Source organism: Nomascus leucogenys, chromosome 8, assembly GCF_006542625.1.
Source record: "Nomascus leucogenys isolate Asia chromosome 8, Asia_NLE_v1, whole genome shotgun sequence".
NCBI lineage: Eukaryota > Metazoa > Chordata > Mammalia > Primates > Hylobatidae > Nomascus > Nomascus leucogenys.
The window spans coordinates 90605590-90631674 of NC_044388.1; the positions used below are offsets into that span (position 1 = coordinate 90605590).

At 48.7% G+C, this 26085-nt stretch overlaps 1 protein-coding gene across 7 annotated transcripts in view; it reads left to right on the plus strand.

Annotated features, from left to right (window-relative positions):
* The first annotated feature begins 1609 nt into the window (after positions 1-1609).
* TMEM268 (transmembrane protein 268) overlaps positions 1610-26085 on the plus strand; it is a 46196-nt gene continuing 21720 nt past the window's right edge. For 4 of the 7 annotated variants that reach the window (XR_004031413.1, XM_030817692.1, XM_030817693.1 and 1 more), the window contains exons 1-5: positions 1610-1959; positions 14830-14939; positions 17381-17488; positions 18594-18743; positions 24670-24780. Coding sequence is in view for 6 of the 7 variants with exons in the window: in XM_030817692.1 (XP_030673552.1) it covers positions 1626-1959; positions 14830-14939; positions 17381-17488; positions 18594-18743; positions 24670-24780 (813 nt within the window). In the remaining variant the exon portion in view is untranslated. Of the gene's footprint in view, positions 1960-7510; positions 7695-14829; positions 14940-17380; positions 17489-18593; positions 18744-24669; positions 24781-26085 lie in introns of all 7 variants that reach the window. The other 3 variants (XM_030817697.1, XM_030817696.1, XM_030817695.1) reach the window with 3 other exon arrangements.

Sequence of the window (26085 nt, forward strand, 5' to 3'; positions counted from 1 at the left end):
GGCGTGGTGGCATGCACTTTTAGACCCATCTACCAGAGAGGCTGAGGTGGGAGGATCCCTTGAGCCTGAGAGGAGAGGCTGAGGCTGCAGTGAGCTGTGACTGCACCACTGCACTCCAGCTTGGGCAACAGAGAGTGACCCTGTCTCAGAAAAAGAAAAAGAAAAGAAAGAAGGAAGGAAGGAAAGAGAGAAAGAGACAGAGAAAGAAAGAAGGAAAGAAGGAACGAAAAAGAAAGAAAGGTAGAGAAAGAAAGAAAGAAAAGAAAGAAAGAAAAATGCAGGCCGTGGTGTGTTTGCATGTATGCAACAATGCTGCTATGTTCATCAGGGCAAGGCCTGTCAGCAAGGCTGGAAATCACCTTCAAGTCCATCAAGAAAGAAGGGCAAAGAAAACAAAGACCCTTTCTATTAGGTTGGTGCAGAAATAATTGTGATTTTTGCAATTTTTTTTTTTTCTTTGAGATGGAGTTTTGCTCTTGTTGCCCAGGCTGGAGTGCAATGGCGCAATCTCGGCTCACCGCAACCTCCACCTCCCGGGTTCAAGCGATTCTCCTGCCTCAGTCTCCCGAGTAGCTGGGATTACAGGCATGCGCCACCACGCCCAGCTAATTTTTTATTTTTAGTAGAGACAGGGTTTCTCCATGTTGATCAGGCTGGTCTCGAACTCCTGACCTCAGGTGATCCTCCCACCTCGGCCTCCCAAAGTGCTGGGATTACAGGCGTGAGCCACCGCGCCCAGCCTGTAATGTTTTTAATGGCAAAAAACCGCAATAACTTTTGCACCAACCTAATATAGGGACGTTTATGTGCCCCTTAAAAGGAAATGAGGCAGTGTGGCGCGTTCTGGCAGATGAGCGCCAAGGTACTTTGTCGAATGAAAAAGCTGAGTGCCCAACAGAATAGAAAAGGCCATCCTTTGTGTAAACGCACACACGCACAGGTACATATGTGCTCTAAGGAAAAATACAAGAAAAGCACAAGGTTAGTGCTTTCCTCAGGGGAAAGGGCACTTACTTTTAACCGTAGACCCTTTGAAATTACGAATGATGGCAGTGGGAGTGAGCCCTTGTGAGTACAGCAATTGGGAACATGAGTGAGTATTTATGTGTCTGGTAGTTGTGAACATTTCACACAATCTCATTAAATCTTCACACGACCTCACGAAGTAGCTATAATTATCTGCTTTTTACAGAAAACGAAGGCACAGAGAGGTTAAATAATTTACCAAAGATGATAATAAGTGGAGAGACCCGAATCACAGCCTAGATAGTCTGACCTCAAACCAATGCTCTTAATAATACAGCACATACACAATTTTCCATTAGAAACAAGTCCCCGGCCAGGTGCGGTGGCTCACGCCTGTAATCCCAACACTTCGGGAGGCCCAGGCGAGAGGATCGCTTGAGGTCAGGAATTCGACAGCAGCCTGGGCAACACGGCGAGACCCCCGACTCTAAAAACAACGACAAAACCAACCAAACAAAATCCAAACCCAAGTCCCCAATAAACTTCTGGTCTCAAATACTGCCTCATCCACGGGTTCCGTGACTGTGTGTGAGGGGGCTGGACCTCCGGAGTAAGCCGCTCCTTTACAGTGAGGAGACGGCGGGCACCCGTGCCCCAAGATGCCGTGCACGTGGTCGGCTCCGCGCGGAGGCTCCTTCCGGCGTCCCGGGGGGCGCTCGGCTGATGAAACGCGGCCTCCAGCTCCGCTCCGCCGCGGGCCCGGGAGGCGCGTTCCCTCTTGGCCCCAAAGCGAGCCCGGCAGGCGGCTCCTCTGGGTTGGGCGACCGAGCGGGGCCGGCCGGGCCGGGGGCGGGCCCGGGAAGGCGGCGCCGCGCGGCGCGGGAGGCGGGCGGGGCGCGGGGCTGCGGTGCCCAGAGGCTGCGGCACCGGGGGCTCTACGCCCCCGACCTTCCGCGTCCCGGGGTGGCGGCGGCTGCGGCGGCGGAGCGGGCGGTGAGTGTGCACGGGCCCGGGCGCGCGCCCGTGTCCTGCGATCCGGGATTGGTGCCGCGGGGCTCCGGGGCCGGGAGGCCGCCTGGGCGCCTCCGCCTTGGCCTGCGTTCGGGCCCGACGGCCTGGGGTCGGAGCCGCGGGCAGCTTGCGGGGGGGCCTCCGTGCGCCCTGGGGCCCCTGTCCCCGAGTGCCGGCCATAGGAGCGGCTCTGAGAAGCCTCCTGGGAGCCCGCAGTTGGGGAGGGCCGGACTGATTTCTTGGGTGAAGGAGATCCCCCCTCCTCACCGACCTGGACAGTTCCAGAGGGCGGAGACAGACTGGGGCGAGACAGCTGCCCAAGGCCAAGGCCCTGTATGGCGGGACAGCTCCGGCTGGCTTGAAGGAGCCAGGGTTTCAATTCTGGCTCAGTCCAGGACCGGCTTCTTGACCTTGGATGGTACACTTTGTTTTCTGGGTCTTAACGTCCTCACCTGTAAAATGGAGAGCTCGGACTCATTGTGTCTCAAGGTTTTTTCCGTCCCGAAACTTCTGTAACAGGCCCTCTTAGGGTCTCGTGGTGGGTTTTTCACAAACAAAACAAAACCTGACTTAGGAAACTGACGAATCTCAGTGCTGCACACAGTTCCCCGGGGAGGCTGGGCACTCGGTGTCTTCAGAGATGGGGGCCTTTTCGCAATAGGACTTAAGAGTATGTTCCTTTGCAGATGCTCTCTACGGGCTGAAAAAGAGGGGGGTTGACATTGTGCAAGATGGATATCTGGAAGTTGTGGTTAAAATGCAGAATCAGCAAAGGAGACCCAGAGAAGCTCTAGTTTCCTGCTTAGTTGCAGGGGCCTCAAGGCTGTGCTCACTCCCTCTGCTCTGCCTCCACCCTGCTGTCTGTCTGACCCTCTTTGTTATCCTAGGGCTGGTGCAGGGCTGAGCTGGATGGGGAAATGGGGTTCAGGACATATGATAGGCATCTGCCCTTGAGGTCTTGCCAGCACCCCTCCGGCCCTCTGCAGCTTTCTGGTTGAATGAGGGACTGCAAGGTGACCACACAGGCTGCCCTGATGGGCCCGTCCTGGCCTCTGGTCCATATCCCTTTCTGCTTGGCACTGGCCTCTCTTGGCTCTCACCTCCACTTTTGCCAAGCCCAGGAGCCTCCTTCCTCCAAGAAGCCTTCCGGAGAACCCTTCCCCAACCCCAACCAAGGTGCTCCCTCTCACTGCCTTGTTGCAATTGTTTTGTAATTGTCTTTCCCTGAGTTTGTCTTTCCTACCAGATGGTGATCCCTAGCAGGGAGGGCAGAGTAGGAACTTCAGATTTTATTTCCAGTTTCGTACTCAAGAAAGCACAGGGCCTGGCCTGAGAAGGTGCTTAGGAAATGTCTGTGGAGTAAAAATGATGGCAGCTATATTTCTTCAATGATTCCTATTTGCCCAGTGCTGTTTTGAGTGATTTACATGTGTGAACTCTTTAAACCTCACAACCACCTGAAGTTACTGTCGTTATCCCCACTTATATGTAAGGAAACCGAGGCAGAGAGAAGTAACTTGCTCAAGGCTACAGAGGTGGGAAGCGGCAGGACAGGGCCGGTTACTTTTAGCTATTACAAGAAGCAGCCTCCAGGTGAATGGAATAAAGCCTGCTGATTGGTACTTTGTGAGAGGCTGATGGGGCCAAGTAGGGTGCTGTGATTTCTTCTGAAAGACAATGCCTCATGGTGGGATTTTGCAACAAATGGAACCTTCCACGCAGTCTGGAAGGCTACCTGTGTGGCTCCAGCCTGGGCATGGTCCCTCGTGGCTCCTCGGTTCCCCAGGCCTTTTTGAGACTCCAGTACAGCTTCTCTGGGCTGTAGGCCCCTAGCTGTGATGTCCCTGCGTTTCTTGTCTGGAACATGGATCTCAGAATTATATCTGCCTCAGGGGCCTAAGAGATGAGCAAATGAAGGAGGGAAGGGCTTCAGTGATTATCAAGTGCAGGGCAGAGATCCTTGTGGCTATTTTTGTTGGTAACAGGAAGAAAGTAAGGCATGATGAGAGTGAGAGACACTTAGCATATTTAGGAGAGTCTCCTGCTGTGGGCCAGGTGAGGAGGAGAAGGCCCCTGCCGCCCCCAGTGTAGCATCTCAGGGCTGACTTGCATTTGTTGCTTGATCTTGCCTGGGAAATGCAGTCTCCCTTGACTCACTCTTTTTTGTTTTGTTTTGTTTTCTAAGGGTGATTTCATGAACATTCTCAGAGACAGTCACACTAGAGTGCAGAGGGGCAAGGGCATGGAAATTATGGGCTTGGACCCTGGAGCCAGATGGCTTGGGTTTACCTCCTGGCTTCATGGCTCCTGGCTCCTGGCTCCATGGCTGGTTGCCTCCCAACCTTGGGCAAGTCACTTTACATCTTTGACCTGCAGTTTTTTCTCCTGTAAAATACGGAAAATCATGTTGAGGAAAGGGGCCTGTCTGGTGAGCAGAGTACTGGATATTATGCTTGCATTTCCTTCTGTTACATCCCCACAGCAGCTATAGGAGGTAGACCTCTCTATCCCCATTTTACAGATGAGAACAGCAAGGTTCAGGTTGTTAAGTACCTTGACAGCTAATGTCAAAGAGCATGTATGTGGCAGAGTGGGAATTCAAGTCCTCCAGGTTTTCTGGCTGTAAAGTCTTCAATGTTTTCATAGTTTGCTGCTTTGCAGCCTTAGAGCCTGGTGCAGGGCAGATATACGATAATTGTTAAAGGCTCGTCTTTTACATATTCTTGGTTGGGAGTGGGGGCTCCTAAGTGATCTTCCAGAGCTGAAAATCAGGGCCAGCTTCAGGTGCATGCAACCTGTGCAGTTACACAGGGTCCCCCACTTAGGAAGCCCCTCCCATTTGGTTTAATGCTGTGCTGTCGCCATCTGAAATTCTTCATTATTTTTGAAGAAGAGGCCCCACATTTTCATTTTGCATTGGGCCCCGCACATTCTATAGCTGCTGCTGTTTAAAGTATTGAGAGAAGTGAAAGATGGTGAGGGTATGAGAGCCCTGTTCCCCCTCTAGGGGGCCTGATCAGTGGCCATCAGCTCTTGGGCCAGCTTGGAATCATGAAGATGTGTGCTGACTGGACACTTCATATCTTGACAAACATCTAGAACCATGGCAGCGAAAGATGATTCTAGTAGACTTTTCACCAAGGTGGTTAGCAGGGCTGGTGTGTCATCCCAGGGGACTTAGGCCTGATTTTCCTTGGTGAGGGGTGATTTTCAGGCCTGCTGGGGGACACATAACAGAGGTAAATGTGCAGGTTGCCGTTGGAGGAAGTGGCACTGGAAACTCAGTTTCTCATCAAGGAAACACCCATGACAGGTATCACTGCTTTTTTTTTTTTTTGAGATGGAGTCTTTCTCTGTCTCCCAGGCTGGAGTGCAGTGGCGCGATCTCGGCTCACTGCAACCTCCGCCTCCCGGTTTCAAGTAATTCTCCTGCCTCAGCCTCTCGAGTAGCTGGGATTACAGGCGCCTGCCACCATGCCCGGCTAATTTTTGTATTTTTAGTAGAGATGGGGTTTCACCATGCTTGCCAGGCTGGTTTCAAACTCCTGACCTCAGGTGATCCGCCCGCCTCAGCCTCCCAAAGTGCTGGGATTACAGGTGTGAGCCACCGTGCCCGGTGGTGTCACTGCTTTTGCTGATGAACGTGACCGAGTGATTCCTGCTATGCCTCTCAATGACCTGGCCGTGGGGGCTTTGGAGTGTGTCCTTTGTTCAGATGCTGTTGTACGTCCTTTATATGTGTCATCCATTGATCCTTTGCAGCGACTCTGTGGGGAGGGTACCCAGATTTGAAGAGCTGAAGCTGTCTGAGATTAAACAACTTGCCCATGTTGACATAACTAAGAGGTGGTAGAGCTGGCTTAAAAAAATTTTTTTTTGAGACTAGTCAAGTGCAGTAGTGAGAAGGGGAGGAAAGAGTAGAACAAGGAGTTTGGTCTGTAACTGACTGTGAACACGCAATTGAGATAATGCACTACTTTCAGACCAGCCTAGAGCTGGCATTTAAACTGGTTAGTCTGACTTTGGAGACCATGTTCTTGAAAACAAACCACCACTGTCTCTGCTAGGGAGCCTGATTGCCTGAATATCTGGGTATTTTTGTTCTCTGTGGCTGCTACTTTTTTTCTTTTTTTTTTTTGAGACAGTGTCTTGCTCTGTCAGGCTGGAGTGCAGTGGCACGATCTCGGCTCACTGCAACCTCCGCCTCCCAGGTTCAAATGATTCTCCTGCCTCAGCCTCCCAAGCAGCTGGGATTACAGGTGCCTACCACCATGCCCGGCCTAATTTTTGTATTTTTTAGTAGAGATGGGGTTTTGCCACGTTGGCCAGGCTGGTCTCAAACTCCTGACCTCAGGTGATTTGTCCACTTCGGCCTCCCAAAGTGCTGGGATTACAGGCATGAGCCACCGTGCTCAGCCTACTTTTCTTTTTCTTTTTTCTTTTCTGTTTTTTATTTTGAGATGGAGTCTTGCTCTGTCGTCCAGGCTGGAGTGCAGTGGCGCGATCTCGGCTCGCTGCAAGCTCCGCCTCCCGGGTTCACGCCATTCTCCTGCCTCAGCCTCCCGAGTAGCTGGGACTACAGGCGCCCGCCACCACGCCCGGCTAATTTTTTGTGTTTTTAGTAGAGACGGGGTTTCCCCGTGTTAGCCAGGATGGTCTCGATCTCCTGACCTCGTGATCTGCCAGCCTCGGCCTCCCAAAGTGCTGGGATTACAGGTCTGAGCCACCGTGCCTGGCCTCTTTTTCAATGATGTTTCCTACCGTCTGATTTTTTTTGTTTGTTTTTGTTTTTGTTTTGAGACAGGGTCTCTCTCTGTCACCCAGGCTGGAGTGCAATGGTACAATCTCAGCTCACTGCAACCTCTGCCTTCCGGGTTCAAGCTGTTCTGCTGCCTCAGCCTCCTGAGTAGCTGGGATTACAAGTGTGCACCACCACACCCGGCTGATTTTTGTGTTTTTGGTAGAGATGGGGTTTCACCATGTTGGCCAGGCTGGTCTCAAACTCCTGACCTCAGGTGATCCACCCACCTCGGCCTCCCAAAGTGCTGGGATTACAGGCGTGAGCCACCGTGCCTGGCTGATTTTTTTTTTTTTTTTAATGTGTATTTTGCAGTGTCTTACGGGAAGCTACTTGAAATCCTGTGTGTAAACAAGACTCCCTGTAATTAATATACCTGTCCTGTGCCTGGTTGCCTGGGGCATCCTCCGTAAGGGAACAGAAATCCCAGCTGCCTGGCAGTGGGGCCTGGTCAGCTCTTGAGTTCCCTGTGGGCCCCTGGCTGTGCCTGAGCTGGAGAAGACCCAAGACCAGAAGGGAAATGCTCAGTTTGGGCCTTGGAAGCTTTTAGTTTCTCTTCCTCCTCCTTCTCCTCCTGGGAATTTTTCTCAGCATGTTCAAAAAGGCCAAAGTTGGCAAAAAGACTCCGGGTAACTCCCCCCGGCCTTTGGTGACTTTGGCCCTGGAGAGAGCTCCTAGGAAGCCCGGCTTGCCCAGGCTCAGGCCTGAAGTTCTTTTTTGTGCTGTTTTTTGAAGGCATATGATGCTGAGCTGGCTGCTCCAGAATGAACCACAGCTCTGAGAAGGGGAAGTAGAAACAGCTGGCGCCCTGCCATGGCCTGTGAACCACAGGTGGACCCGGGGGCCGCTGGCCCGTTGCCCCCCTCCTCCCCTGGCTGGAGTGCCCTGCCTGGAGGGAGCCCTCCTGGCTGGGGGCAAGGTAAGATCATGACCTTTCATTTTCCACCCCCTTTCTACCTCATGCTGAGCTGGACTCACAGGGTGCAGAAGCTCCTTTAGATAAGGTCAGGGGGAGGTGTCTTTGAGGCTACATTCTGTCATTTTTACCAGTTCTATCTCTTGGCCTTAGATCAAGCCACCATCACTCTCTGCTGAGCCGCTGCTGTAGCTTGCTTGTTGGTCTTCTCTTTTCCATCCATTCTCTACATGGCAGCCAGAGAGCTCTTTATTATTTATTTATATTTCTAATTTATTTTTACTTAATTAGAGATAGGGTCTTGCTCTGTCATCCTGGCTGGAGTGCAGTGGCGTGATCATAGCTCACTGGAGCCTTGAACTCCTGGGCCCAAGCAGTCGTCCCACCTCAGCCCCCTGAATAGCTGGGATTACAGGCATATACCACCACATCCTGCTAATTAAAAATGTTTTTTATAGAGTTGGGGCCTTACTTTGTTGCCCAGGCTGGTCTCAGACTCTGGCCTCAAGCAGTCCTCCAGCTTTGGCCTCCCAAAATGCTGGGGTTACAGAAATGGGGCCCAGAGATTTTTAAATTTTTTTTTATATTTTGAGATGGAGTCTCACTCTGTTGCCCAGGTTGGAATGCGGTGGCATGATCTCGGCTCACTGCAATCTCCACCTCCCAAGTTCAAGCAATTCTCCTGCCTCAGCTTCCCGAGTAGCTGGGATTATGGGCACTCGCTACCATGCCCAGCTAATTTTTGTATTTTTAGTAGAGCTGGGGTTTCACCATGTTGGCCAGGCTGGTCTCGAACTTCTGACCTCAGGTGATCCGCCCACCTCGGGCTCCCAAAGTGCTGGGATTGCAGGCATGAGCCACCACACCTGGCCCCAGATACCTTTTTAAAATGCACATTTAGTCCAACCATGTCAGTTTCTGCTCAGTGTTTTCCATGGGGCTTAGTGTGAAGACCCGTCAGTATCGCCTTGCAAGGCCTGCCTTCATGTTCTTTGCTGTGCTGTTCTGCCTCAGGACCTTTGCACCTGCGTTTCCTTCTGCCTGTTGTGCTTTACCCTTGCCTCCTTTCTCCTGATGAATTTCTATTCATCCATCAGACATGGTGGCTCACGCCTGTAATCCCAGCACTTTGGGAGGCCAAGGCAGGCAGATCACTTGAGGTCAGGAGTTCAAGGCCAGCCTGGCCAACATGGTAAAACCCTTTCTCTACTAAACGTACAAAAATCAGCTGGATGTGGTGGTGGGTGCCTGTAATGCCAGCTACTAGGGAGGCTGAGGCAGGGTAATCACTTGAACCAGAGAGGCGGAGGTTGCAGTGAGCCAAGATCATACCACTGGACTCCAGTTTGGGCGACAGAGTGAGACTCCATCTCAAAAAAAAAAAAAAAAAAAAAGAATTTCCATTCATCTTTCAGAACGTAGTTCAAATATCCCTTTCTTTCTTGAAGAATCTTCCTGGTGGCTCAGCCTAAGTCAGGACCCTCTGATATATTCCTGTTTCTCCCTCTAGCATTTATCATAGTCTGTAATTATGTATAAAGTGTTGAAGTCTGGCTTCTTCACTAGGGTGTAAGCTCCCTGAAGGAAGGGGCTCCTGTCTTTTTCATCCCTGTATGTACAGTACCTAGCAGAGACCTTGGCCCATAGTAGATGCTCAATAAACATTTTGTTGAATGAAAGAATTAATGAGTAACTGGATATGGGCAAGGGGAAACAGCATCCAGAATTGTGGGGGTCCACAGGAATGTGGAGGGTTTTTTAGAGGCTTTGAAATTTGACTGCTTAAAAACAAAGGCTTCTTTTGTTACTAGTGTTGTTAGGAAAGCAATGTGTGTATATATATGTAAGGAAAGCAGTGTGTACACACACACAACAGTAGAACAAGATGGAATGAAATAATTTTTCTATCAGAACTTTGAAGACATTGCTTCACTGATTTTTGGCACGTCAGTTCTTGTTCCTTTGTAGGAAACTGCTTCCCCCTCTGCGCGTGTGTGCACGCGCACACACGCACACACACACACACACAAACACAGACACACACATTTTTCTTTGGTAGCTTTACTTAGCCTAGGTGTAAAAACAAGTATTTTTAAGTGGAGGACTTGCTGTTCTCACTTTAAGGAACAGATGAGAGCTGGTATTGCCAAGAATCCAGGAACTCTTGGTTCGAAAGGCAAACAAAGACATCCTGAAAGATCTTTGCATTGCTTGGGCAAACGCATAATTCAGTGTACAATGAACTAGACCTGGGAATGGTTCTGAGTCTCCATGCATGGAGTCCAAATCAAAGTGGAGTTTTCATTCTTGCTGTGGACTGGAGGGCTGGTCTGAGACCGGATCTGCTTGACTGCCTGCATTTTTGCACTACCTTCCCTTCTCACTTCTTGTTCTCACTTTCATTTTCCCTGTTTACAAGGGAGTTTCTTCACTTTTCAAAGGCTCAGTTTTCTTTTCCATGCTGATGGTACCAAGCTTCGGGGGCTCTTGGAGGATGAAATGAAATCATGAATGAAGCCCAAGCATAGTGCCTGGTGCTTAGTAAAGGGCTCCATACCCAGAACCTGTTCTTACTGTCTGCCTTTCTTTTTGTTTTGCTGGTTTTTCTCGTTTGCTTATTTTAAAATTTAGTTTTAGGCTGGGCATGGTGGCTCATGCCTATAATCCCAGCACTTTGGGAGGCCTAGGCGGGTGGATCAGATCACCTGAGGTCAGGAGTTTGAGATCATCCTGGCCAACATGGTGAAACCCCGTCTCTACTAAAAATACAAAAATTAGCCGGGTGTGGTGGCGCACACCTGTAATCCCAGCTACCCGGGAGGCTGAGGCAGGAGAATTGCTTGAACCTGGGAGGCAGAGGTTGCAGTGAGCTGAGATCGCACCATTGCACTCCAGCCTTGGTGACAAGAGCGAAACTCCATCTCAAGAAAAAAATTATTTTTCTAGTTTTAGTTACTTACTTATTTTTTTGAGACAGGATTTCACTCTGTTGCCCAGGCTGGAATACAGTAGCGTGATTTTGGCTCACTGCAGCCTTGACCTCCCAGGCTCAGGTGATCCTCCCACCCCAGTCTCCTGAGTAGCTGGGACGACAGGCACGTGCCACCACATCTGGCTAATTTTTTGTATTTTTTTTGTAGAGACGGGGTTTTTCACCATGTTGCCCAGGTTGATCTCAAACTCCTGGGCTCAAGCAATCCACTTGCCTCAGCTTCCCAAAGTGCTGGGACTACAGGCATGAGCCACCATGCCTGGCCAGTTTTGTTTTTTCGTATTTTATTTTTATGAAATAAAATATGGAACAAGGTGTGGGAGGGTAAAAACACAAATAAATCAGTGTTGCTTGATTTTAACTTTTGAGTTGTGACAAGCTTGCTTTTAAAAACACAAATAAATACATGTTGCTTGATTGTAACTTTTGAGTTGTGACAAGCTTGCTTTTAAATTATGAAAATAGCAGCCAGTTATTTTGTACCCATCTTGTGCTGAGCACTTTATTTTTATCATGTTAATTATTTGTAAAGTCCTTTGCAGTGGATGTGTGCATTCTCTAAGCAACGAAACAGGCCCATGTGTTTAAGTTGCTTCCTCAACTTTACCATGTTAGTGAGAGGCCGAGCTCCAATTTGAACTCCAAAGCTATCTAGCTTGTGTTTTCACCACTCACCACCTCGCCTCCTTGTCCCCTACAACTTCCAAAAAAAACAGGAGAGAGAGAAAAAAAGCAAAATAAATTTCTTTTTGGCAGGATGTAGAATTTAGAATTCTATGGAACCCTTGAGATCAGAGATGATATCCCAGGGTATGAAAAAAGAACCTTTTCCTCTCTGGGTGCAGTGGCTCAGGCCTGTAATCCCAGCACTTTGGGAGGCCGAGATGGGAGGATTCCTTGAGCCCAGGAATTTGAGACCAGGCTGGGCAACATAGTGACCTCGTCTCTACAAAATAAAAAATTAAAAACAAAAATTAGCTTAGTGTGGTGGTGCATGCCTATGATCCCAGTTACTTGGGAGGCTGAGGTGGGAGGATTGCTTGAGGCTTGGGAGGTGGAGGTTGCAGTGAGCCATGTTAGTGTCACTGCACTCCAGCCTGGGTGACAAGAGTGAGATGCTGTCTCAAAAAAAAAAAAAAAAAAAAAAAAAAGAACCCTTTCCTTTCTCATTAATTTGTTTATACACCAAACGTATTTAATGTGCCTCCTGTTTGTATCAGATCAGGGGATTCAGTGATGAACAAACCAGTGTGAGAGTGTATAGTCTGGTGGAAAAGATAGATTTTATTCAAGTAATTTCATGCATATGTAATCAAATAATTGCATACATAGGTATTTAGCTTTGGCGAGTATTAAGGAGAAGAGCGTCAGTTATGGTAGGTTTAGTAGAGGATTTGATCAGTTAGGAGTTTGGAGTGTCAAGGAGGTCTCTCTGGGGAAAGTGAATCATGAGCTGTGATACAAGTGATGCATGGGCTGTAACTGGGTGAAGCTAGGTAGACATGTCCTAGAGAGAGGAACAGTATATGCAAAGGCCCTGGGGTGGGGGAGAACGCTGTGTTCAGGGAGTGAAGGAGGCTGGTGTGGTGAGACACAGAATGAGGCTGAGGGGCTCAAGCTGAGTCTGGCGGGAGGCTAGTTTTCCTAAGGGCTGGAAGAACATGGTAACAAGGTTGGCTTTTGCAAAGCACCAGGAAGCTATTGAAAGTTTTACTCAAGGCATTGGTATCATCTGATCTGCACCCTGGCCACTGTGTGGAAGATGCATTGTAGAAGTAAAGGAAGATGCCACTGTAGAAGTGGCAGCAGAAGCCACTTAGGAGGCTACTGCAGAGGGCCAAGGGAGAGGTGAGGATGCCAGGAGGCCATAGAGTGGACAGATGTTTTGTTTGCCCAGTTGGCAGGGCTTGGTGATGCAGTCGGGGAGCGGAGAGAGAGAGGGTTTGGATAGGCCAGGAATTTCCAGGAAAGTGGAGTGAGTCATTTGGCTTTGAAGACTCAAGTACTGTTCAGAGCTAGACTGGGGTGACAGGAGTTTTGGACCAGCAGACAACACACTTATGCTTTAATCCCTTCTGTCCTGCCTCGTTGTCTAAGCAGCCACCACAGAGAATATGCCAAAATATCCAGTCCTCAGCAGTGCATGGCTGAAACCTGGGATCCTAGAATCCCAGGGTTGGAATCTCTCCCACCCCCCAGACCACCTGGCTGCTGACCAGTGGCTCACAGGGCCTTGTACTGTGGTGCAAGGAGATCTCGATCCTTTTGTCCAGTTTCTCTACTTGGAACCGCAGGCAGGTAGGTTTGGCTTCCTGCTGCTGCCATTCTTCCCTGGCCTTGAGGGGATTTCAGTCCAGACCTTTCTCTCCAGCTGGTCTCATGGTCTGGCTTCATCCCACCCTTGGAGGGCGGGGGCTTTGGTAGCAGTTGTGAGCAGCCTGGGTTGATGCGTGTTTTTTGAGGGAATAAACATGTATTTTATGCTTTTGAAATGCTGAGTGTGTTGCAGCCATACGTAGGAGGGATTACAGTAAGTCAGTGTATTAGTTTTCTATTGCTGCTATAACAAGTTACCACTAACATACTGACTTAAAACCACAGATTTGGGCCAGGTGCAGTGGCTCATACCTGTAATCCCAGTACTTTGGGAGGCCTAGGCGGGCAGAGAACATGAAGCTGGGAGTTTGAGACCAGCCTGGCCAACATGGCGAAACTGTGTCTCTACTGAAATACAAAAATTAGCCAGGCACGGTGTCACATGCCTGTAATCCCAGCTACTTGAAAGGCTGAGGCACAAGAATCACTTGAACCTGGGAGGTGGATATTGTAGTAAGCTGGGATCGTGCCACTGCACTCCAGCCTGAGTGACAGACAGAGACTCTGTCTCCAAAACAACAACAACAACAACAAAAAACCAAACCAACCACAGATTTGTTATTTATTTATTTATTTATTTTGAGATGGAGTTTCACTCTTGTTGCCCAGGCTGGAGTGCAATGGCATGATCTCGGCTCACTGCAACCTCCACCTTCCAGGTTCAAGCAATTCTCCTACCTCAGCCTCCCCCAGTAGCTGGGATTACAGGCATGTGCCACCATGCCTGGCTAATTTTTGTGTTTTTAGTAGAGACACGGTTTCACCATGTTGGCCAGGCTGGTCTCAAATTCCTGACCTCAGGTGATCCATCTGCCTCAGCCTCCTACAGTGCTGGGATTATAGGCGTGAGCCATCGCACCCAGCTGGATTTGTTATTTCATAGTTCTGTAAGTTAGAAGTCTGACACTGATCTCACTGAGCCGAAATCCCCATGGTGGCAGGACTGTTTTTCTTTCTGGAGGCTCTGGGGAGAATCCATTTCCTTTCCTTGTCCAGCCCCCTGGGGCCACCCACATTCCCTGGCTCATGGCCCTCTCCCTCCGTGGTCAAAGCGATCGATGCCACATCCCTCCTTGCATTTCATCTATAGTCACATCTCCCTCTGACTCTACTTCTGTCCCCCTCTTCCACGTTTAAGGTTCCTTGTGATTTCATGGGGCCCACCCAGATGATTCAGGATAGTCTCCCTATTAAAGGCCAGCGAATGAGCCCCCTTACTTCCACCCTTTGCCATGGAAGGCAGTATATTTGCAGGCTCTGGGGATTAGGGTGTGGACGTCTTTGGGGCCATTGTTCTGCCTACTGTGACCAGTTATTTCTTACTTAGACTCTCTGAGCCTACTGGGAATTTAACTTATTCAGCTGAGCATCCTTTGCAGTGCTTAAATAAAGGTCCACTGCATCACCCCCCTCAATGTAGTTTTTCAGTCTCTGTTTAAATATTCCTTGTGTTGGGGAACATTTTTTTGTGGGGACAAAAAATGCCTATTCTTTGTTGGGGACAGCTTTTGCCCTTGGAAAGTTCTTCCTTATGTGGTCTCACATGGTGGTCCTAGTAGCCTCTTCCTTCTGGCCTTAGTTCTGCCTGCTGGGGGCTTCCCAGTCAAATCCAGTCCTTCTCTCAAGAGGATTTGAGGATGGCCCCTGTGTCCCTCCTTGTTGCGAGGAGGTTCTCATGGCCAGAGGTGGGGTGCTGTCAGGCTTTGGGCTGACCCCACAAGCCTGGCATGGTTATCACTCAGCCAGATAAAGCTTCTGGTCTGCTTCCAGAGCTCCACAATGGCCAGGTCCTCACTGTTCTCCGGATCGACAATACCTGTGCACCCATCTCCTTCGACCTGGGAGCTGCAGAAGAGCAACTGCAAACCTGGGGCATCCAGGTGAGTGCTGATTTCCTTGAGTCCCTACCGTTTTCTCTTTCATCCATTCATCCCTCTATCTTTTCATCCAGTTATTCACAAAATCTTTATGAAACACTCTGTACCAGCTGTCGTAGGGTATATAAGGAAGATATATTAGAACTGCCCTCTCTTTCCTCTCCTCCCAATTAACTCACTTAACAAATGTGTATTTTTTTGGGTGCCCACTCCGTGCCAGGCACTTAATTGGCTAAACATAATAGAGGTGGACAGGACACAGTACCTGTGTCCACAGATCCCAGTGAGGGAGATGGACGTGTGTGGGAGAAATTGGGACAGTATCATATAAATGCCACAGGAGAGGGATGCATAGGCAGTGAAGACATTCACAGGAGAAAATGAGAAACTTGCCTGGGGGAAGAGGGCAGTGGTTGTGAAAGCTTTGCAGAGGAGCAGATGCTTGATCTGGGATCTTGAATAAATAGGAATATGCTGGGTGGAGAGGAGGAAGGGCATTTTAGGAGAGGGAACTGCATAGACAAAGGAAAGTGCATATGAATTCATTAGATAATGTTGCAGTACCTTCAAGCATAGTGATTTGAGGCCAGGCATCACAGACCTGTGGAACTGGATGCAGATCTAGCTTCAATGCTCGCTACCTATGTGACTTTGGGAAGGTGACTTAACCTCTCTGAGCCTCAGTTTTATCATCTGTAAATGTGGATAATATTGATACCTATTACAAAGGTTTTTCATCAGGATTAAATGCAGTAGTGCTTGAGGAACCCTGCATTGTCTCTAGTATATAGTAAATGCTCAATACATTGTAGCTATTATTGTTATGAAGTACCTATCTATACGGGTTGTACTCTCTTCCCAAAGCCCCCAACATGATCAGGCCTTTCCTGTGCTAGCCAAGGAGGATTAAGGATTAATTACGAATAGGGAAGATATACTGCTAATTTTAGCCTGAAGATTTTAGAATTTACTTCTCTCTTTTTTTTTTTTTTGAGACAGAGTGTTGCTCTTTTGCCCAGGCTGGAGTGCAGTGGCGCAATCTGGGCTCACTGCAACCTCTTGCTTCCTGGGTTCAAGTGATTCTCATGCCTCAGCCTCCCAAGTAGCTGGAACTACAAGCATGCACCATGGCTGGCTAATTTTTGTAGTTTTTAGTAGAGATGGGGTTTTACCATGTTGGCCAGGCTGGTCTCGAACTCCTGACCTCAAGTGATCCGCCTGCCTTGGCCTCCCAAAGTGCTGGGATTACAGGTATGAGCCACCACGCCTGGCAGATTTGGTTTTCTTATGGGTGAACAGTTTACATATTGTTCTACCGTGTTCCTAAATATAATTTTTTTCTATTAAATTAAATTAATTAATTAATTAATTAATTAATGTTTTGAGACAGAATCTTCCTCTGTAGCCCAGGCTGGAGTGCAGTGGTGCGATCTCGGCTCACTGCAACCTCCGCCTCCTGGCTTCAAGCAATTCTCCTGCCTCAGCCTCCCAAGTAGCTGGGATTACAGCTGTGTGCCACCACACCCAGCTAATTTTTGTATTTTTAGCAGGGACAGGGTTTCACCATGTTGGCCAGGCTGGTCTCGAACTCCTGATCTCATGATCCGCCCACCTCGACCTCCCAAAGTGCTGGGATTACAGGCATGAGCCACCGTGCCCAGCTTTCTTTTATATTTTTATAAAAAGAGACAGGGTCTTGCTTTGTTGCCCAGGCTGGTCTTGAACTCCTAGGCTCAAGCAGTCCGCCTGCCTTGGTCTCCCAAAGTGCTGGGATTACAGATGTGAGACACTGCACCTGGCCTAAATATCATTTTAATGGTTAAGTTCTGTTTTCTTAGTTCTACTCTTATGGGGCCTTTATATTCTGTAGACACTTTTGTTTGGGCAGGAAGAGGTGAGTGTTCAGTCTTTTGGACGGTGTTAATAGATATTGATATTGCAGTATTGATAATGGCAACTCTATATTGAGTATTCACTGAGGGACTGGCCCTTTGCTCAGCACTGTACATGTATTATCTCATTTAATATGTACCTTGGTTCTACAAAGTGGGTACTTTTATTATCCTTATTTTACAGAGGAGAAAACTGAGGCTCAGAGGAGTGGGGTTACTTGCTCTAGGTCACACAACACTTGAGTGGCAGGGCCAGAGTTTGAGCCCAGGGCTGTCTGACTCCAGGGCCTGTGCCTTAACCATCAGGCTACCCTGTGTCTACTGCAAGGTACTGAGTCTGAGGCTGTGTGGATCCTTCTCCAGATGTCGTGATGCCTGTTCTTCCCTAAGCTGAGAGCTGCACCATGTGACTTCAACCCAGTGCTCCAAGCTCCTTATTCTGTCTTTGGGACAGCCCAGAATGTGCCTAATCCCTCTTCCACATGATAGTCACATGCACCGGAAACTGGCTGTCCTGCGGCTAATTGATCTCTTTCCCTGGGTTCCAAGCAGGTCCCGGCTGACCAGTACAGGAGCTTGGCTGAGAGTGCCCTCTTGGAGCCCCAAGTGAGAAGATATATCATCTACAACTCGAGGCCTATGCGGCTGGCCTTTGCTGTGGTAAGGGGGAGGTGGCCCGCACACTGACCCTGCCCTGACAGCTTGTGGCACCACCAAATTCAGCACCGTGTCTTGGAGCCTGTTGGTGTGGGTCAGGGGCTTGGGGGCTGTTTTGTTGGCCCAGGTGCCTGGAAATGAGCAGTACATATGGACATTGATTTGGGATCAGAGGAAATTTACAGGAGAGCGTTGTAACCAGGTCGTTGCATAAAGGATGGGAGTCAGGGTTTACTGTGGGCAGAGGTTGGGACTGGGAATCTGCAGATCCACCCAGGCTCTGATCTCAATGTCTGGCCTTGGCCAAGACTTTCCTCTTCTCCAGAACTTGGTTTTCCCATCTGCTCAACAGATGGGTCTATTTCAGCTCTAGTCATATATACATGTATATATATGTGTGTATACACATACGTGTATATATATATATATATAAATATGCATATACATCTTCATATTGATATATGTAAACACTTACATACATAAATGACAGAGCCAGGATTTGAACCCAGGCAGTCTGGTTTCAGCATCTGTGCTTGTAACCACTATGATTTGCTGCTGTTTTGTATGTATAAATGGTCAAATAGCACACGTGACTCCCAGGTCCCACTTCTAGGGAGTAGGGAAAAGGGTGGGAAGCAGCATTGATTCATTCCCTGGTGAGTGCTGAGCTGTTACTTATGTTACCTTGTTAACCCTTATTGCAATGCTGTGAAATAGGTGTTATTATCCCCATTTTACAGATGAGGAAACTGAGACTTAGAGGAGTTATAAATTGTCCAAAGCCATGTAGTACTTGAAGGATCATTGTGGTCTTTGAACTGTTACCTGTCTCACTTCAGATCCACCTGCCTTTTTCTGTTTTACTTAAAATTAAGGTAAACAAGGATTAGGAGTAGCTACTAACCTTTTTTGTCTACTTTTGCTTATAAACAAGGAACATGAGCTCATTCTCACAGACCCAGCTGTCTGCATCAATCTCTTACTGGTGCTGTGAACTGTCTGAATCCAAGGAGGGTATCAATAGTGTCTGAAGGGTGTCCCTTTGAATGGAGCTGCTTTATGCGAGGACTGAATTTCCTGACCATGCTCTCTGTCTGGCGTGTTGCAGGTTTTCTATGTGGTGGTGTGGGCCAATATCTACTCTACCAGTCAGATGTTTGCCTTGGGGAACCACTGGGCTGGCATGCTGCTCGTGACCCTGGCTGCGGTGAGCCTGACCTTGACTCTTGTGCTGGTCTTTGAAAGACACCAGAAGAAGGTGAGATGTCTGGAGATCCCTGCCACACTCTCTCCAGAAGGGTGGTGCAGGCGTGAGAATCAGATTTTTCTCTTTTGCCTCCCTCAAAGAATTTCCCTGGCCATGAAAATTCACACTAGCCCGTAAGCCCAGTGACTAAAAGAAATCAAATTGTGTATGTGATTGTTCTCTCTGCTTTTCCTGTCTAATCCCTGTGGATTGTTTTTCTGGAAGCAAGCTGTGTTTTGGGAATGTGAGAGGAGAGCAGTAATAGCCCATATCCTGACAGTACTTTAGTTAACTGAGCCCTTTCATGCACTTCCTCTCCCTGGGTGCTCACAACAGCCTTGTGAACAAGGGAGGGTTACCGAACCCACCCTGCAGCACAAGGTGCCTGAAGTTGACGTCTGGGGAGAGATAATTTATATTATTCCCTCCTGTGACGGGCAGATGCTGACCTGCTGCTCTATTGACAGTCATGTCTCCAATCCCAGCAATGACCTTTGAGGCAAGGTGGGTGGTCCGAGAGTTTAGGTAACTTGTCCTGGATCCCTGTTAGTGACAGAGCCAGGGTTCAAACCCTGAGCCCTCTGGTTCCTGATCACGTTCAGAAAGGAGGTGGATACCTCCCAGCTTGATGTATGATTTTAATTGTATTCTGTCCCTTCAGTGTCTGTCTTTTGATATGTACTGAGCACATCATATGTAGTAGGTCCTCTGTTAAATGCCTACCACATTAACTCATTAAATCCTTCGACATTAAATCTGGGTAGAGGCTGTTACACTTATTTTGCAGTTGAGGAACCCTCGATTCAGGCTCAAAGAGCAGCCCCGGCCATGCTACTAACAAATGCCAGAGTTGGAAATCAAGGCCAGGGCCTCAGATTCCAAGTCATGTTCTTAGCCACAACACTAGAGAAAACTGTTGGTTTTCCAAAGCTGCTGTAACAAATTACCATGAACTTAGTGGGTTGAAACAACACCAATTTATTATCTTCCAGTTCTGCAGGTTAGATATTTGACATAGGTCTCACTGGACTAAAATCTAGGTACAGGCAGGGTTGCTTCCTTCTGAAGGCTCTGGGGGAGAATCTATTTTCTTGCCTGTATAGCTCCTAGTGGTCCTCTGCATTCCTTGGCTGATGATCCCTTTCTTCATCTTCAAAGCCAGCAGTGGCAGATCCAGTCTTTTTCACATCTCCTTCTCTGGCTCTTTTGCCTCCCTCTTCTACTTTTTTTTTTTTTTTTTTGAGACAGAGGCTCGCTGTCACCCAGGCTGGAGTGCAGTGGCGTGATCTCGGCTCACTGCAGGCTCCGCCTCCCGGGGGTTCACGCCATTCTCCTGCCTCAGCCTCCCGAGTAGCTGGGACTACAGGCGCCCGCCACCTCGCCCGGCTAATTTTTTGTATTTTTAGTAGAGACGGGGTTTCACTGTGTTAGCCAGGATGGTATCGATTTCCTGACCTCGTGATCCGCCTGCCTCGGCCTCCCAAAGTGCTGGGATTACAGGCGTGAGCCACCACGCCCGGCCTCCTCTTCTACTTTTAAGGACCCTTGTGATTACATTGGGCCATCTGGATAATCTGAGATAATCTCCTAATTTTAAGGTCAGCTGATTAACAACATAAATTTCATTGGTGGCTTTAACTCCCCTTTGCTGCGTAACATTTGCACTGGTTTTGGGGAATAGGATTTAGACATCTTTGGGGACCATTTCTCTGCTACCACACCTATGTTGTCTTTCCACCTACTTGGGAAGCTCCTGTTCCTTCATCCCCCGATCCCTGGCACAGTGCTGGACTCTTATCTTGCCTGACTCAGAAAGGGAGGGCAGGATGTTGGGAAATGTAAATCAGCATTTGGGGTGTGAATTCCACTTAGTGCGTGTGTTCACAAGACAAATGGGAACTTTATGGTGTACTCATTCTGTAAGGATCTTTGTTGGGCTTTGCCACGAGACTGACAAAATAATGCTGCCCTTGGGGTCTGTTGAAGCTTTCATGGCCCTTGTGTTCGACCTATAAAAAAAAAATCGAGCTGGCTACTCCTGCAGCAAGAACTTTGTCTTGGGGAGGGGAAGAAGCAAAGTGTTTGTTTTATTTAGCGAGAGCAAGCAAAAAAGATTGGCACCTGACAGGTGCTTCGAGGATGCAGATGTAATTCACATGATGGAGGGAATGCCTGCTTTGGCGCTCTGCCTCTGTCTCTTCTTTCCTCCTTTTATTCAGCCGGTATTTATGAAGCCCTTGATAGTACCAGGATATACCTTGTCTAGGGCCGCACAGCCGGGAAACAGCAGAGCTGAGCTTTGACCCAGGAGTGACACTATTGAATTTACTGTTCCAACAATATATATCCATCCGTCCATCCATCTGTCCATCCGTCCATCCATCCATCCATCCATCCATCCATCCATGCATGCATGCATGCATCTATGTATGTATGTATGTATGTATGTATGTATGTATGAATGACAGGGTCTTACTCTGTGCCAGGCACAGATCCCAGAAAATGAGCAAGGCTTGTGTGCAGCATGGAGGTCCCAGGTGCATCCTGGCAATGCCATCATCACTGTCTGCTCATTTAGGAGACTCTTTCTTTTCTTCCTAATAATGTCCATCATTTCATGAGCACCTATTGTGTGCTGTGTGCTTGGGGCTTCACATCTATGCCCAACAACAACCTTATAAGGAGGCAGGATACCGCCACCATTTGCTAGCTCTGCAACTTGGGGTGAGTTACTTAATCTATCAGGGCCTCAGTTTCCTCATCTAAAACATGAGATAATAATTGTAGCTCCCTCGTAGGATGATTGTGAGAATTAAATGACTTAGACACACAAAGTGTTTATAATAATACCTGGTGTAAATGCTTTATGAGTATTAGCTGTTATTGACTCTTCGCCAGTGAGGAAACAGAAGCTCAGAAACGTTAAATAACCAGTCCATGGCCACACAGCCCTTCTCAGGTCTTCTTTTGGGTCTCAGCTCCAGGACCTCGTCCTCCCTGGATCCCTTGTCACTCAGGACTATGCAGATCCCCTCTTCCTGGCCATTGTCACTCTTACTTGTTAGCATCCTCCCTGTGTTGTTACTTGGTGTCCTTGAGAGCCTCAATGTCTTGCATAACTGTCTTGTTTTCCCTTTGGTGCACTGTTAGCCTTTCTCAGGATTGGAAGGTATGGGTTGGGCATGGTGGCTCACACTTATAATCCCAGTACTTTGGGAGGCTGAGGTGGGAGGATCACTTGGGCCTAGGAGTTGGAGACCAGGCTAGGCAACATTGTGAGACTCTGTCTCTACAAAAAATAAAATCAGCGGGGTGTGGTGGCACATGCCCATAGTCCTAGGAGGCTGAGGTGGGAGGATTGCTTGAGCCTAGGAGTTCAAGGCTGCAGTGAGCCATGATGGCAACATTATACTCCAGCCTGGGTGACTGGGTGACAGAGTGAGACCCTGCCTCAAAAAAAAAAAAAAAAAAGATTGGCAGGTTTGTAAAGGCAGGCAAGTCCCGGCCTTGTAGAGTATAGCACATTGCTAGGACACGTGAGAAGTTCCAGGTTCCTACAAATATTTGTTTGTTGCTAATATGGCACAGTGAAAACACAGTGATTTAAGTTCACTGTCATCCTCACTGTGATATTATCAGCTGGCATGTGTTAAGTGTTCAATTCTTTCAATTATTCTACATGGATTAACTCATTTCATCCTTATTATACCCCTCTGAGGTAGGAGCATTATTTTCTCCCTTTTGGGGGTAAGGAGATGGAGGCAGAGAGATGTTTAGTAATTTGCCCAAGGTTATAGATAAAGTTAGGAATTGAACTATTAGTGATATGGATTTCTAGAAGGAAGAAATCCACATCAAATCCAAAACCACATCCAAATCTTCTTACTACAGATCTAGGCAAAACAAAATATAATTATTCCTCAATTTTCATGGTAGAGGCATTCCTGGAAAACTCAGTGTATATTAAACTCATGCAAACAATCACTTTAAGTGGCTGGGCATGGTGGCTCATGTCTGTAATCCCAGCACTTTGGGAGGCTGAGGTGGGAGAATTGCTTGAAACTAGGAGTTTGAGACCAGCCTGGGCAACATAGTGAGACCTGATCTCTACTAAAAATTTAAAAGTTAGCTGAGTGTGGTGGCATGCATGTGTGGTCCCAGCTGCTTGGGAGGCTGAGGCAGGAAGATCTGAGCCCAGGAGGTCAAGCATGCAGTGAGCTGTGATCGTACCACTGCACTCCAACCTGGGTGACAGAGCGAGACTAGGTTTCCAAAAAAAAAAAAAAAAATCACTTTAGGTATAAATGTAAACTGGAGTTAGGTTGGCTGAGAGAATTCTAAGTAGATTTTTTTATCGGCATGTATGCTGAGTGGGACATTTGGAGTCCAGGCAGCTCAGGGGACAGTCTTGAACATGCAGAATGGTTTCTAATAGGACATGTCTTTCAGTGAAAGGCATGGGTTTAGAACCCCTGGCCCTCCTCCACTAAGTGCCAGCACTGTCCCTCCCATCCCTGTGACAACCAAAGGGTCCTCCTTGCATTTCCAAAATCTCCCTTACAGGGTGCTGCCCCTTTTGAGAACTATTATTCTTGATCAGGCTGCTCTCTTCTAACTGCGCCTGAAAGTCCTCTTGTGCTCACTTCCCCAAACCAGCATTTGGGGTCCCTTTGTCCCTCCTCTTCTCCCCCACCTGTTTAGCATCCACTTTCCCAGCTGAATGTGTAGCATCCATTGGTTTGGGTAGGAGAGCAGGAGGCTGATTCCCAGAGCCCCTCCTGAGGGCCAGGCGCTGTTAGGTACTTTAAAGTAGGTGCTTTCTAGATAGAGTGAGTGCGTCACTTACACAACAGATTTGATGTGTCAGCTCAAACAGATCAAACCCATTTGATCTCCCATCTTCTGCAAATATCTTATGCACCTTGACAGAGTCCCAGGCCCTGGGTTAAGTACTTTACACACAGTCTCAGTGAAATCTCACTCAATTCCTAGGAGGCAGGGATATTCTTTTATTCTACAACTAAAGAAAATAAGGTTCAGGGAAGGGATATACCTTGTCCAGGGCCATATAGCTAGGAAGCAGCAGAGCTGGGCTTTATCCCAGGGCTGTCTGACACTATTGAATTTACTGTTCCAACTATCCCCCATCTCATTTTATTTTTCTTCCCTTATTTTTAAGAGATAGAGTCTCACTCTGTCACCTAGGCTGGAGTGCAGTGGCACAATCATAGCTTACTATAACCTCACACTCCTGGGCTCAAGTGATCCTCTTGCCTCACCCTCCCAAGTAGTTGGGACTACAGGTGGACGCTACCATACCTAGCCAATTTTTTTTTTTTTTTTTTTTTTTTGAGACGGAGTCTCGCTCTGTTGCCCAGGCTGGAGTGCAGTGGCGTGATCTCTGCGCACTGCAACCTCCGCCTCCTGAGTTCAAGCAATTCTTCTGCCTCAGCCTCCCGAGTAGCTGGGACTACAGGCGTGTGTCACCATGCCCAGCTAATTTTTGTATTATTAGTAGCGATGGGGTTTCACCATGTTGGCCAGGCTGGTCTCGAACTTCTGACCTTGTGATCCACCTGCCTTGGCCTCCCAAAGTGCTGGGATTACAGGCGTGAACCACCGCGCCTGGCCCCACCTAGTTAATTTTTAAACAATTTTTTATAGAGACGGCATCTCGCTACATTGTCCAGGCTGGCCTCAAACCCCTGGCTTCAAGAAATTCTCCTGCCTTAGTCTCTCAAAACACTGGGATTACAGGCATGAGTCACTGCGCCTGCCTCCACCCCAGACCATTTAATGGGGAGGAAATGGGACAGTCCTGAGGGTGGGGATTGTCCCTTGGCATCTAGGGGTGGGATGGTGTGTTTCTACTGCCCAGAGCCTGGGAGCTCCCCAATAGCATGGAGGTCTGGTGATGGGCCTGGCGTTTGTCTTACAGGCCAACACCAACACGGACCTGAGGCTGGCAGCTGCCAATGGAGCCCTCCTGAGACACCGGGTGCTGCTGGGGGTGACAGACACAGTGGAAGGATGCCAGAGTGTGATTCAGGTGCTGTGTCTCATAGTGACCTCTTCCTGATGGCCCAGTTTTATGTTGGGCTAATGAAGAGCAGTGGCCTCATGTTCTCCTAACCTGCACAGTGTCTGCAGTAGTCTGCTAATGAGACGGCTGTCGGCAGCCCTTTCCTTCCGCCCTGCCCTGGTGTTTCTTCCTCAAGACACCTTCTCTGTGCAGTAACCAGTGGCCTGGAACCTCCACGTGGGAGGGCTGGAAGGGAAGCACAGATAATATCCACACCTTGCTGCTCACCTGGCATTTATTCAGCAGACAGACGGAGCCTCCTTTGTGCTGTGCCCTCGGTTGGACACTGGCGACATTGAGGGGCCCATGCAAGGTCCCTGTCCTGGCAGAGGATGACAGGCGTACAGTGAGACAGTCAACAGTAGCCTCTCTGGCCTTATAGCAAAGGGACAGCCCCCAACAAGGCTGAGAGGCAAGGTACACAGGGTCCCTTTGAAGGGCTGCATGGAGCTCACCATGGCTGGGGCTACACCAGTGTGACACAGCGGGGAGAGATGAGGCCGGAGAGGCAGGTCAGATGCTGAAGGCCTTGTCTGCCTGGCTTGGTCATTCTCTTTGCCCCGAAGGCTGGGGGGAGATCTGAAAGTGACTAGTATGGAGTCGCCGGGTGGGTTGGAACACAGTTAGGCCAGATCTCTTGATCCTGGCTGAACTCTCCTGTTCCTCCATCCATGCCTTATCTGCCCAGTGGAATTGCAAAACCTCCTCAGCACCACATCTGCATTCTCACCAGTCATGGCCCCTTGCCTGGTGGGAGCCCAGGGGTAGGTGTGCACGGGGGACCTGGGAAGAGGCTCCTCATGCACCTGCCTCAGTTATTCCACGAATGTTTATTGAGAGCCTATTATGTACCAGGCACTGTCCCAGGGATTGACGCTGCAGCAGAGAACACAGGCAGGTCCCTATGTTTGTGGAGCCTATCACACCTGAGATGGTGTAGGTATAAGATGATCTTGCCTAACATTGGAGTGAAGCAGATGACATCACAAGATTCTCAGCAGTTCAAGTGTGACATTGTAGACTGGGAGCTCCTGGAATGTGGGGGTCCTTTTTAGCCTCGTTTATCTTTGAATCTCCTTTATCCGTTGGCACGTAGGAGTGGCTTGGCATGTGTTAGATGAATGCATGGATGGATAGATGACTAAAGAATGGGCTGGGCACGGTGGCTCACGTCTGTAATCCCAGCACTTTGGGAGGCTGAGGCGGGTGGATTGCCTGAGCTCAGGAGTTCGAAACCAGCCTGGGCAACATGGTGAAACCCCATCTCTACTA